Source organism: Haplochromis burtoni, unplaced genomic scaffold, assembly GCF_018398535.1.
Source record: "Haplochromis burtoni strain Fernald_Lab_line unplaced genomic scaffold, NCSU_Asbu1 Contig_46, whole genome shotgun sequence".
Lineage (NCBI taxonomy): Eukaryota > Metazoa > Chordata > Actinopteri > Cichliformes > Cichlidae > Haplochromis > Haplochromis burtoni.
The window spans coordinates 1,756,257-1,770,160 of NW_024582407.1; the positions used below are offsets into that span (position 1 = coordinate 1,756,257).

The 13,904-nt window shown below is 38.0% G+C and overlaps 1 protein-coding gene across 5 annotated transcripts in view; it reads right to left on the reverse strand.

Moving 5' to 3' along the window:
• Nucleotides 1–13,904, reverse strand: part of cep170aa (centrosomal protein 170Aa) — a 40,882-nt gene that overhangs the window by 24,782 nt on the left and 2,196 nt on the right. For all 5 annotated transcript variants that reach the window (XM_005930543.3, XM_005930541.3, XM_005930540.3 and 2 more), the window contains exons 2-4: nt 4,877–4,936; nt 4,199–4,338; nt 706–795 (exon numbers count right to left, since the gene is read on the reverse strand). In XM_005930543.3, the coding sequence (XP_005930605.1) occupies nt 706–795; nt 4,199–4,303 (195 nt within the window). In that variant the 5' untranslated portion in view covers nt 4,304–4,338; nt 4,877–4,936. The remainder of the gene's footprint in view (nt 1–705; nt 796–4,198; nt 4,339–4,876; nt 4,937–13,904) is intronic.

Genomic DNA, 13,904 nt, shown 5'->3' on the forward strand with positions numbered 1-13,904 from the left:
AATTATGCTTTTCTCCACACATCTTTTATCTTATACCCAAAAACATTACGCATCTACAACAAACTTATTAAAAATTCACAAAACTTCGTGCAATAACAAAAATTTATAATGCTTATTCTTTATTTCATCTTCCACAATAGCATTCTTTCTGCCAGCTCACATGTTTACAATGTGTATTTCAAGTAGCATCAGAAAACACTGACAGCTTTTTTCTTCCATTGTCTTCTCATAAACCCTTTAGGGAGAGTTATTTAAATCAATCAAGGTAAGAAAACAGGTCCTAAAGATGTGTTTAATTGGCAAATTGACTCCTTAATTCATGTTCACATCACAGAGTTTGCCCTTAAGCAGCAATTTGCATAATTGGGTTTAGATTCAAATTGATCCAAGCCTTGATATGAATCTTGATTGACAAGGTGATTGATTAGCAGCAGAAAAGAAGTTCCCAATGACTTCCAGAAATAAACAAATCTCTGACCTCATCTCCATCTCTCCTACTTTTAACTTGACTATATTGAATGTTTTGTTTCTTTGTATCTATTGGTCTCTCTCTATTTCTCTCTATCCTTTTATTATCTTACTCCTCCCCATCTGTCATCCATCCTCTCCCCCTTTTCCCTTTGCTTTTTGACTCTGTATCCTCTTCTAGTCTTTTTATCTTGATGCTTACTTCTGTCCTTAGCATATTTTGGTGTTTGTACTCACCCCATTCAGACTGCCCAGATCCTTAACCTTGTGTTCATCAGTCCCAGGCTCGTAGTTGATGACAGCATGCTGCTTATCCACACTGCGTGACTTCAAACAAAAGGAAACAAACACGAAACATTAGCAAGTGGTAACAGCTGTTAATGTGATTATTGACATCTGGACCTCAAAATAATGTGTGATTGTTGGCTTTACTCTTCATGTTTGCTGTTGCACTCCAGCACAGATTCACAGGTTATTCACACTAAACATCAGGACAGTAACTGTTTCTTACATAAACGATTAGAATACTGTATGTCACTGAATCGAAGCCTTTGTGGAATTATCAGAATCCATGACAATGTCAAGAATGTAACTCTGAAGGTAAATATCAGGGTTACTGCATATGATATCTACTATCATATCAACTCTAAGCATATCAGCAGGTATTTCAATGTCTGTGTCGGGGCTCTTTGTAATCATTTGCATTTGTGCACAGCTGTACACACACTTTCACACACACACACTCACACACACACACACACACTTCACACACACACAACCAACAGTAGACAAAGAGGAGCAGTGGAATAGTAACTGGAGATTGGAGGTAAAATATTGATTTTAAGCAGGCTGTTTGGAGGATAAACAATTTCCAGTAGAAACACTGCAACCTTCTGCATAGCTAAAAAAAAAAAAAAAAAAAAAGATGGCAAGAGCCTCGGAGAGAAATATGCTGTGGAATTTGGTAAATATGTCTCATGTACCAGTGCCACACAAATGTTTCATGTATCTGTAGAATTGCAATGACACTGACTGGTTAGCAAATTTGCTGCAGTCAGATATCTACTGCAAAACCCTAAATCTATAAAAATGCAAATAAAGCAGGACAACCTGGAATTATTTTGTGTGGAAATGTCAATGTTTCCATTTTAATTTTACTGTTTGAGATTGAAAAGTCTGCTGGATCTGGGGTTGATAGTAGGCAAGTCATTTCTCAATGATTAGCTCATCTGGGAGTGACCACATTGCTGTTGCCAGCCTTAAACCTCTCCAACGCTGACAAATACAGATGTTATATCCAGTAAATATGTGCACAAGCATAAGCTCAGGCTTGTCTAAGGGCTTTAGGGTTGTGGAACCACAGAACCTCTTTCACTAACCTGTTAAATGCAAAATTTTAACAATGCAGATGTCACAGAAAAGAGGGCCCAAGGGCAGTGTTCAAAGAATCCATAACAATACACAAAGACACAGATGTCAACAGGACCGTATATACTCACAGAGGCGATTGGTGACGAAACACAGGTAACAACGAGATGCAAGTGGAAACAATCAAGCATAGGTGAAACAAATGATGGCAGGGCAGACAAATACAAAGGATGGAAACTATAAAAGTAACAGATACATTGGGCAACATTACAAATAGAACTAATAATGACTAAAAATAATCAAAGACTAAGTCATTTCTGCAATGAAGCAAGGCAGACAATAGTGAATTTATTCCACTGAAATCAGCCAGTGCTGATTATGGGAGCTGAATCTGATATTCAGTTCTCATATGACTTTCCTATAAGCCATTCACTCCTTGTTTAAACAAAGAAACATGCTCGTGGTGAAGAAAAAATGTTAAGATAAAGCTGCAAGGCTTAGTAAAACCAAGGGAAGCAACTCCAGAGGGCCAACTGTGAAAGCGATTACTTTAGTGAGATTAGGCTAGATCAAACAGGATAGAGACCAGCTGAGCTGCTCATTGTACAGGAGAGAGGACTCATGCTGCTATACTCAGACACACTGACAACCAACAGAATATATGCAGAGCCAAGCCACGTCCTCAAAATGTTTAATTCAGGAAAAATCATTTGTATCAGTTAAATTAATATCATAGTTTGGTGTTCCTCTATTCACTAAACACCTTCTCTGTTCAATAAGAAAATAAGAGCTAGGCGCTTCGGATCATTATCCTTAGTTTGCAAATACCATGACTGTCAAAAGCAATGTAGCACAAACAGTATGACTGATGGGAAAACAAGCCAATTCTTCAAGCTGACAACACAACATCTACAAAACACTTACGCAGACCACTCAAGCAACTGTGTGATAAATTCTCTGTCATATATTCACTAGTATTTTGATATTCTATCTGTGAGTGTGCATTCCAGTTTTATTTGGTGCATGACACAAGCAGCCTTAAACCATGTGATGATGCCTTGGCTTGTTAAAACAGTCACATGGAGGGTAACTGTAAGCCGCTTCTCATGTGCTGTCCAAGTACACAAAACCAATAATGTCTGTAACTTGGAATAGTTCCCTTATCTTTCTCTGGTTCCAAACACATCACAGGGATAGAATTACAAGAAGACACACAGAAAGAAAAATCCACATCCAATCCACATACAGAACCCGAAGACATGCAGGTCATCAAAAACACATTAAGAAACCACTTGAAGAAAAGAAAGAGATCTTTTACAACTCAAAGCAAAGCAAACAACCTGTATTACTTAAGCACTGAAGGCTGTGACAAACCAGATTGTAAAGGCATGATATGATACCATCTGAACAGCAAGCAGTTTCCAAGTTTTATGGATGCAAAGACATTGGTAAGATATCACCGAGTTTGTTTTATAACATATCATTTTTAAATATTTTTCCATAAAAGTTGTACACACATACATATGTATCTCAACTTTAGTCTCTGCTTCATATGCATTTCACTCAACGCATGACATCTAAATTATTTTAGCCACATAACGCTTAGAGTCCTTTGTGTTTTAGCATTAGCTAATCTACACTATTAAACTATGAAAATTAGATTTGATTATCTGAACATTTATCATTTAACTAATACAAATTACACACAGAAAATCTAATTTTCAGTGTTGTATAGAGGTTTTGTACTGAAAACAGAAACTAAAAGCAGACAGAAGTGTATGTGTGATGCATAATGTTAACAGTGAACAGAAAATGTCTGCTGACTCAGTATCAGTGAGTCCTAAACAAATGTGTTTTTGACAATCATACTTTCTGACAGGCACTGGTGGCAGTGAAAAGTTCTCTAAAAATGTAATGTCATAACTGGAGTCCTGTAGCCATGGATGAATACTCTATCCACAACAACACACATCAGAAAAGATCTAACTCAAGTGGTATGTGCCCCACTTTCTATTATTAGTGCAGTGACCAGAGGTACACATGAGCATGCACGTGGTCTCTCTGGATGCATGCACAGCTGCAGCGACATCAGCATACAGACATATAAATCAACCTCTGCTACTTTAAGAGCAGCAGCATGAGCATTGTGTGCTATTGTTGTTCAATCCTTGGTACAGTTATTGCACTGTCCAATGAAACAGGTCAATGTGAACTCCGCAGCTTACTTCTAAGGCTGAGAGAAATTTCTAGGTAAGGTCACATCTATGTGTACAGCAGTTTTAATGATCTCTAAACAGTAAAATCAAACACGATTGTTTTATTGGGGCTTTTTTCAGTGAAAAAAAAGAGGCATATCAAATACCTGTAGCATGAGCTCACAGTCATCCCGGCCGACAAAGATCATTTCCCGTGGGAGTCGGTGGCGAGTCCCACCGCTGCTAACCAGAAACCAGGAGGTCACGCTCATCTTTGTACCCTGCAGCAGCCTCTCATGCAAACCTCCTGAAAAGAAACATGCAGAAGTGTAAGTAAACTGTTATTCGGTGACCACATTTTAGATGTGGTTGAATCCACACCAAATTACCCACTCAGCAAAAAATATTTGTATAGAATTCAAATTCAAAGGTTACAGCTGTAATCCTGGCATTTTTCCTCATAATCCAGAGCCAGTCCCCCCCCAAGAAAACACCTTTTCTTAGAATCAACCTAAGTCTTACCGTCTAAATAAATGTTGATACATCATATTTCAGAAATGAAATCTACGAATATGTGTGGATAATTTTTATAAAAACAGTATATAAACAACAGTGGGAGGAATTGTTTTGTACCAACAGTATTATTTAAAATAACAGATTGTAATAAAAAAGAATGAAAAATGTGTTTGTTACCATACCCTGTGGAGATTACTGATCAAGGTTTAACTTATCAGTGCACCACAGTATTCAAAACCAGAACTCTTTATTAACGTACATGAAATCTGAATGTATGCAAAAGTAAGTCATAATTTGAATGAAATATGTTGGTGAACTCTACTACACACCTCTGCTCCAGGTAGCTCACTGCAGATTGACCACTGACAGCAAAACACAGCTACGCCATCCTGAAAAAGATGAAGAACCAACATTTTTGTTTTCTTCTTTTTCATTTATTCTCACAGATTCAGGCAATCATAGATTTTCTATCATCATGGAAAATTGGTAACCTCATATGACAGAAAAGATCATGACGACATCAGAGATGATCTGAGAAAAAGTCTTTCACAACTCTTTCCACCTTCATTTTGTTTTGCTCCAAGGGGGAATGAGATCGAGTGGGCGGTCTTGCAATGTGATGCCTCTGTCTACGCCTGGAAATGAACACTGGGCCAGCCAGTAAGATACATCCTCTCTCTCTCTTTCTCTCTCTCTGTGCCTGCCTTGATCACTGCCAGATGTTAGAGGAGGAAGTGATGTAGATTTGTTGGCTGGCCGGCCCATCAGGACATTCATTTTCCCTTCTGCCTCCCTCCTCCCCTTGCTCTCCTTCAGATGAGCTAAAAACGAGGTCAAAGCCAGCCACTCTTACTTTCTAACTGCCTATACCTGAAACTACAGCATTAAGGAGATCTAACTGATGGGCTGTTGACCTCTATACCTATTTTTAAACTGATTGAGCATGCTAGAAGTTTGTTTTGAGCAACAGACTGAGTGACTGTTCCTGTCTGAATAAGCAACAGGGTGTAAAATATGAGACTAAAGGGACATTTTAAACTCAATTTTAGCTGTAACTAATGTTGTACCAGCTATGAAATTCATTTTAACATACTGTTGTTCATGTGGGGTTTGGACGGTTCTAAAACATTTCCTAAGTAATTATTTCAAATTAAAAATAAGTTTCCAAGCTTTTGACATTAATTTGAAGTGGCACTCAAATAACCAGAGCTCTCTGTCGTGTGTAGAAAGTGCCAAGAAAAGCCCATCAGAGTGGGAATTAAAGATTATTGAGCTAAGCTCTTGCTCACTTGACCTTTTAAGTACTTAGTATACCAACTCAATAATCTCTTGGGTAAAGTTTTAATCAACTGCACACCTCAGTTCTTGCATGACACTGTAGGAAATATGGGTTGGGAATAGGACTGTATCAGCAGCTGTCTCTGATGTAAAACAGATCAGCTTTCATTCCAGTGACCACTCTGAATATCTGACAGCTTTACATGCTGAGTGAAAGATTTAATAGGAAAATTTAGAAACTTGGTAGGTACTCAAATACAAGTAATGTGCTGCAACAAGCTGCTATAGAGAGAAGCACTTTTGAAGATGTCACATTTTGACAACAGTGATTACATTCTCAAATCACTAAATCTGACTTATGATTTCTCTGCATTTTCACATGCAATTATCAGGAGCAAACATAAGTATTAAGCACCAACCAAATATAAAGTGATTTGCACAGCTTGTATTGGTCACTTCTGCGGGGAGGTGTTTTAGTCCTTTTGCAACTTTTAGCTCACCTCAAAGTTGAAAAGGTTTCACTTGAGACCCATCCAAGTCATGTTGCTAAGTGTTATTTTTTACATAACTTCTCTTCCTTTTATTTTAGTATAGTAAACTCATGTTAACTGTGAAGTTAAAATAAAAGTAAACTAATTTAAAATGTTTTCATCTGCAAAATAAATAAGATTATTATCATATATTAAATCCAGCACCAGGGCTAATGATCAGATTCCAACTAATGATGTTCTGCTTACATTGCATGCTCCACCTGTTTGGCTAACAGGTGGCACAATTTGTATTGACAAACCTTGGGGCAGGGATAGTTCAGTAGGTAGAGTGGTGGCCCTATGATCGGAAGGTCGGGGGTTCAACTCCACTGAACGGCTACCCTGAGGTACCGTCCCTACATACTGCTCCCCGGGCGCCGCATTGGTGGCTGCCCACTGCTTCACTGGGTGAATGGGTTAAATGCAGAGGAACTATTGGGGACTAACACATACACACATTATGCAGGTACATGTGAACATTATGTGGCAGATATTACAGATAATGGATACACCACTAGTGCAACCAAACCTAGCAACAGAACTATAATTGTTTGTGGTTTCCTACTCGACTGTAACTAAAGCATCACAGAGCTGCCTGTCTCAGTAACCACTGCAAACTCACATCAGAATGCAAGCCTAATGAGAATGTGGTTAAATAGTCTGGATGCAATCCATACCAGTCTCCTTTATGGTGCCATTAAAAAGAAAAAAATCTTCTCACTATTACACATGAAAGACGTAGCACAGATGGAGGAATGCAGTGGTAGGTCTGAAGAAGGACACACAGCTGAGAGGGAAATATTATCAGTTCTGCATGTAGTCTTTTCCTTCTCCATAATAAAAACGGTGAGTGCGAGTGCATCCAAATAACAATATTAGAAATATTAGAAAAGTCCTTGTGTTTTGGACAGCTAGTCTGACATATCATGCAATATAAGGCACTGCATGGGCAATTCGCAAAGCACTAATGTGTAACGCGTAGCCAAAAGAAGGACAAAAATATTTCATTGTTTACATATTTAAACACACTGTTTATATATGTAAACACTGGAGTGGCGATGTAGCATGTTTTCAGCAGCATTTTCTACTAGGGCTAATAAGGAGGAATAGTGACTCATGGGTTTTGAAAGGAATTTCCCAACCCCCGACCTGCACTTATACTATCTCCAACGCACTCAATCTCACACACACACATCCGCAAGGACTGAAACAGGAGGATTATTCTAAGATGACTGTGAATTCTTTGTATAGAGGAGATGGCAGAGGAGATACAGGAAGCATGTGCAGCGCCCCTCGCTGCAGACACTCATCTTTGCATCCACAGAGCACAATTAGGTGATTTTTGATAGGCTGAAATGAATTAAAAAAACATTTGTTATCTATAGCGAGGCTGCTCGCTGACTTTTGGAAAATCCAATTTAACTGCACTTGTGTTTCGTATGTATTTCGGACCAGAAAAAGTTATACAAATAGCCTTTTATCCTTTCAACAATTCAAACCTCCTCCTTTGACATGAATTACCCAATCATAAACGCTGGTTGAAAGGCGGCAGGAAGTGATGTCATTGAGCACTAGTTTATTTACTGGCATCACCTAATATGATTTTTTTTTTTTTGGTACTGGCCTGCTACTCTCCACGTAGCATCTGGCTGGAGTATGCGTTCCAGGATGATGCAACAGCTGGGTAACCATTAGAAAACACTCATCTGCTTTTCCTCTCTAACTTTCCAGATGTCACATCAACTGGCACAACCATGACAGCTGACTCGCACCACATCACACACAGAGACATCACACACACATATGTCCTACACAAACGAAGCAACAGACAGTAAGAGGGAGAGGACGAGGGGGAAAGAGATGGGATGAGCACAGAGAGACAACTCATTCTTTCGTCACACTCATTTCCACATGGTCTTATGATAAGAGCCAAACTTAGTACTTCTAAGGGCGTGGTTGCATGCCTGCATTTTTAGCCTGTATCTGACAGCAGTTAAATAAAATACGAAAATAATAATAATAATAATAATAATAATAATAATAATAATAATAATAGTCACATTTGCTGCTTATTCACTGGGATCGATCAAAGTAATTACATTTAAAAAAAACTTTGAGGCACTCATTGCTTTGATTTTTTATGTCTGGTTGGTATTTGTCTGGCAGACATGAGACAATGTATCTAATGTTTACAACAGCCGGGGCTGATTGTCCAAATATAAACAGCACTCAGTAGTTACAGTAGCTTCAGCACTTACAGGCCCTTAGGCTAAACGGACAAAGAACAGAGCAATAGCTGTACTAAATTAAACTCTGGTCACTCTGACTGATAGTATAACCAATATTGTAGCTTCACAAAGAAAGCAAAGATGGTATGTGATGTTCTGGAGTACCTTGAAGGTATAAAACCAATAAAAGAAAGTATACTGGCAGGCAAAACAAACAGCAAAGAAGCCTATTCTTTCAGTAACACCAATGGAAGATCTGTGAGGGCTTTCAGATCAATGTCAATAAATAATAGGTCAGAGACGCTGAATCAGTCTCGCAAGCTTAGTTATGTTTTTGTGCAAAGAGTGCAAAGGACCCTGAGGGGTGCAAATCAGGTGAACGAACTCAAGACAAGATGGTAACCTTTGGACAAACAGACAAAGGCTTTTCTATCCCCCAATGGCTTAGTCGACTACATACATACAGACATGAAAGCATGTAGTGGAGAACTACAATCTATTGTTCTTCTAAAAACGAGACAAAAGGAGTATCCCAGCTCTTGTTGTGATATAATAATATATCAGACAATTTCCACAAGAAAAAAGATTCTGTCCATAATATGAGATAGGTTTTGTTGCTCTTGGGAAAAAAAAAATAATTATGTTTTTATTTCCTTTTAAAGTTTTCCAATGGTGACCACTTGTTTTTAATAGAATTTACATTCAATAATTTTTAAAACATGATAATTGAAATAAAATAACTGTGGAGCATTTTGTTTCACGATAATGCTCTTATTTTGTTTTTCAGCAAAATCTCCTCCTTTCAAATTCCTTCCCCACCAGGCAATGACAGATTTAGTGCACATTTATTTATGTTTTCAATTTAGATTTATTTAATTCTAATAAAAGTACCAAGAAATCCTATTTTAGAAAGACTATTTTTTCCCAAACTCTAGGCAAAATTGGATTAATTAGTTGTGATCTCAACACTGACAAAAATAATAAACATTACAGCTCTAGAAACTAAGTTTTATTGTGTTGCATAGAATATAATGCACCATTCTAATACATGAGTATGACACCGTTGTCAAACATGTTTAGTCTAATCTCTAATGTAAGAGAAATAAGTCTATCGGTATCGGTCCAAAGCACTAAGTTACAACACTTTGAATAACAAAGGCAGCCAGTCAATAAATTAGATTTTATTTAAGAATGATTCAATGATACGGTACATCAAAAATGTTCTTAAGAGAACACAAAAGAAGAAGCTATGGCTGATTCAGACATACCATTCTGTGATATTTTATTGTTTGTGACATGACATTGGCCTGCTTTAACTTCTTCTAATAAAGGAAGAATAGCCAGTAAAATCAAAACACTGCCTTTCCAAATTATGTTAAAAGGTACCTCATCACAGTCTGATATAAAGCCGGATTCTACAGAGTATATTTTGACATCCATAATTAGAGCTGGGCGATAGAACGATAACGATATGTATCGCGATATAACTTTTACTCGATAGAGAAATTAAGCTATCGCGATAGACCTCGCCGCTCTTGTCCTCTAAAAAAAAAAAAAAAAAAAAAAAAAAAAAAAAGGTCAGCCAATCCAAATTAAGTAGCGCAGAGCCGAACCAATCACAGCCGCAGCGTCACGTCGCGTGACTTGTTACGTACAGCACAAGTGCCAAGCCGCACGTGTGTTTGTTTGGGAAGCAGCCAGCGGGTAATGGAGCCAGCGCGTAATGGAGGAAATGAGTGTGCCGACTAGAAAAATCAACCGAGCGTGACCGAAGAGAAAACAGATGATGGTTCCAATGCCGGAGAGATTGTCGAACGGAAGAGCCATAGAAGTTCCGTAGTGTGAAGGTATTTCGGCTATTTCAAGTCTGACAAAAAACAGAGTAGCGTGCACTGTAAATTGTGCCGAAAGCAAGTCTGGAAATACAATAAACTGGTGCATGCGTCACACTGTGCGCCACGTTATTGTTTCGGTGAAATGAATTTCTACAATACTGTTACTGTTAATTCTACTCTCTGCAGTGTTTAAATGCTTACATATACACACAGTTACTGTCCGTCCACACATACGACTCGGTTCTGCTTCTATGCCCCAGCTTTGTTTACTTTTTCCCACCGAGGCTTCTAGACTTCTGATTGGCCAACATTTCTGCACGGTTAGGAATCTAGCGCCACCTGCTGCTTTGGCATGTTCATAGCAGCGTTTTCCTTCATTTCTGCCTTTATGTGTGGACGGGATTATTTTTTAAAACGAAAACGGAAAATCTCCGTTTTCAAAAATACCCGTGTACGTGTGGACGTAGCCTCAGTCTCTGACTGGAAGCGCTAATTCGTCATTCGGCTTTTGTCAGACTAAAGTAACTGTTAAAACTGTTTGAAAAGCTCAGCTATACAACAAGGAGAGATTGAGAATTTCCTTTTAGTTCTCAGTTTATTTGATATTGACAAAAGTTAGTCAGTTTTGTCTGTTCTTCTGTAAAACAAACTAAGATTTATTTTTAGAATTAATATTTTGTTTCTAAGTGGAATTGACAGTTTAGTCTGTTTTGTTTGTTCTATTTTGAAACTTAAACGCTTTAGCGGCTGCCTTTTGTGTAGTTTGCAATATTTGCCTTTATTTATCTGAAAAAGTCTCATGTTCCTTAAGTACATCTACCCTGTTGAACTTATTATGGGAAATAAATATTTAAATAAAAACAAGCTGCTGATTATTTCACATTTTACTTGTGAGCAACGGCACATTTAAATCTTACAAATATAGTTATTTGGCTTATATCGTGATAATATCGTTATCGCCTGAAATGAAAAAAACATATCGTGATATGAAAAAATCTCATATCGCCCAGCTCTACTCTTTGATGACTCTAAACACTTTGGGTTTATCATCATAAAAAGGCTGAATGCAGTCTGACAGTGTGTATTTCAGCCAAGGATGCTCTTCCAACATCCAAACCCTGCTTAAACACCAGGAGCAAAAGAAAAAAAAAAAAACAAGAACTAAGCCAAATGAGAATCTTTTAGACACACATGCACACGCGTGCGCGCGCACACACACATACACACACATGTACATCTAAAGTAAACAAGTGTTTAATATTCCATTTAATCTCAAACTGAATTATATATAGCGAACAAAATCATAAGTATGTATTGGCATGTAAGACCTTTCTAAACATTTTTTAAGGCTATACTCATGCTTTCTTAAATATAAATATAAATGTAAATATTAGTATAAATACTTTGTGACAATAAATAACTCAAGAATAATCAACTGCCTCTCCAGTGACTTTATCGTCCTATGGCTCGCCCTGCCCTGCTGTTTGTGTTCTTTATCTGCAGTTTTAGTGAGCTCAGTAAAGATGCACATAAACCAGCATTCTACTAGCTGGTTGTGGTTAAAAGTGGTCAGCTTACAGCATATCTCCAAAGTAGAAGGACTACCATCATGGTGAAGTTAACACTGAATCTAACTGAGAGATAAAAGACTGACTGGAGAGACAGTACCGTAACTAATCAGTCTGCTAGCAGGAAAGCACAAGGTACTGCTGACTGTCAAAATCAGATCAAGGTGATTGCTCACTAGCTCTGTTACATGGATATATAATTTTTAAAAACACATTGAACTGCCATATATAACTGGCTGGCCTTTAATATCAAGCAGCAACATGCCAGTGTGGTAAAGTTCACCCAAAAAGTTTGGTGAGAGAAATCCTAATATTCTGCTCTAATTGGTAGCATTAGCTGGTAACCTTGAACTGCCAGAATAACTGCCATATTTTACCACTGTGGTTAATAAAGTAATGTAAATGTGTATGTAAAAACCAGACTTCATTCTTACATATCTTACCTGGTTCAAAAATAGACTATATACCCACATTAATCTAATGTGACAGAGTCATAGCACCATGGAAGGACATAATAAATCATCATGGGCAGTGTAAGTCAGCAGAAACTTGGGTGCGCGTGTGCAGCTATGGCTTTGTGTAGTTGATGTGGCTTTTACATGCAGCATGTGGGTGAAAAAGAAACAGTCCAATGCAGCAGAAAAGACCATATGGTGTAGAAAAGCAGCCACACACACACACACACCACATGAGCCATCGGCAAGAGGAACAAACAAGCAAACACCATCATTTAGCCAGCATCCATCCTGACTGCTTCAGTGTTGTTACCAAACACAACCCAGCACACCCTGGCCTTAGTGACCCTTGTGTTCAAAATGAACTATAGCCCTACTGATGGAAATTTAACCTTTATAGAACATGAAGAACAGGATTAATGGGAAAACCAACAGTATTATTCATGTTGAGTGGAAGGAGGAACATCAGCACCCTGGGCAATCCTTACAGTAATATAGATATGCTGAAAAAGAGATTATTAATAATCCAAGAGAGTTAATGATGCACATGCCCTGAAGCATAGTCATTTTCATGTGACTCATTCTCTGGAGCATGGGTACACTACATTTTTCAGAAACAAGGTCTGGAGGCAGCTTTCTAATAGAGAATAAGAAAAATAAATTGTAAATGAAAAAAACCAACACAAATTACCTATTAAACTTCCAGAAATAAATATTTAATTACAAAAACCTGAAACTTTTAACTAACTAATTATACATGTAGATAGTTTTACCTATTTTAGCATCAAGAGGGCACAACATATACACCCCATTTACATAAAAAACATATTGCAGTCATTTCAAATATACCTTCGGTCTGATGACTGCTCTAATGGCCCCGCATAGCCCCTACTGAGCAGATAATGACTAACCCATGGCCCTTTAACAGGAACATTAGTATTTGGCCAACCCTGCCACTTTGATTATGGTGCCAACATTTATCCTGGCTGTAGCAATAGCTTCAGTAGCAGATAAAAATAGTGAACTCTCTCACTCTTGCACTTAGAAGGGAAAAAAACATAAACATTAGCATAACAGGACAATCAGGAGTTGGCAGAGGGAAAGATGAGAATAGAACATGTTCAACTATAAGATTGATATCTAGTGGAAAGAAGCATCAAATGAAGGAAACTCAGAGGGGAGTATGTTACACCCCAAAACAGATGTGTGATTTCTCTTTCTGTGAGAGGTTAAATGGCATTTTTTTATTTTTTTTTTAAAATCAGACACACCCTTGATGTTCCATAACAAGGGAGAGGCTGATGATTGTATATATAAAATGCTCCAAGCTTGTTTTGGGGTATTTTGTCTGGTATACTGTGCTGTCTCTCCCAATTTGTAACCACAGACTTCGCTATTCACCTCTCTTGTTTTTCCCTCTGACACCACACGCCAGCATGAGCGTTACCAGGCAAGGCTATGTG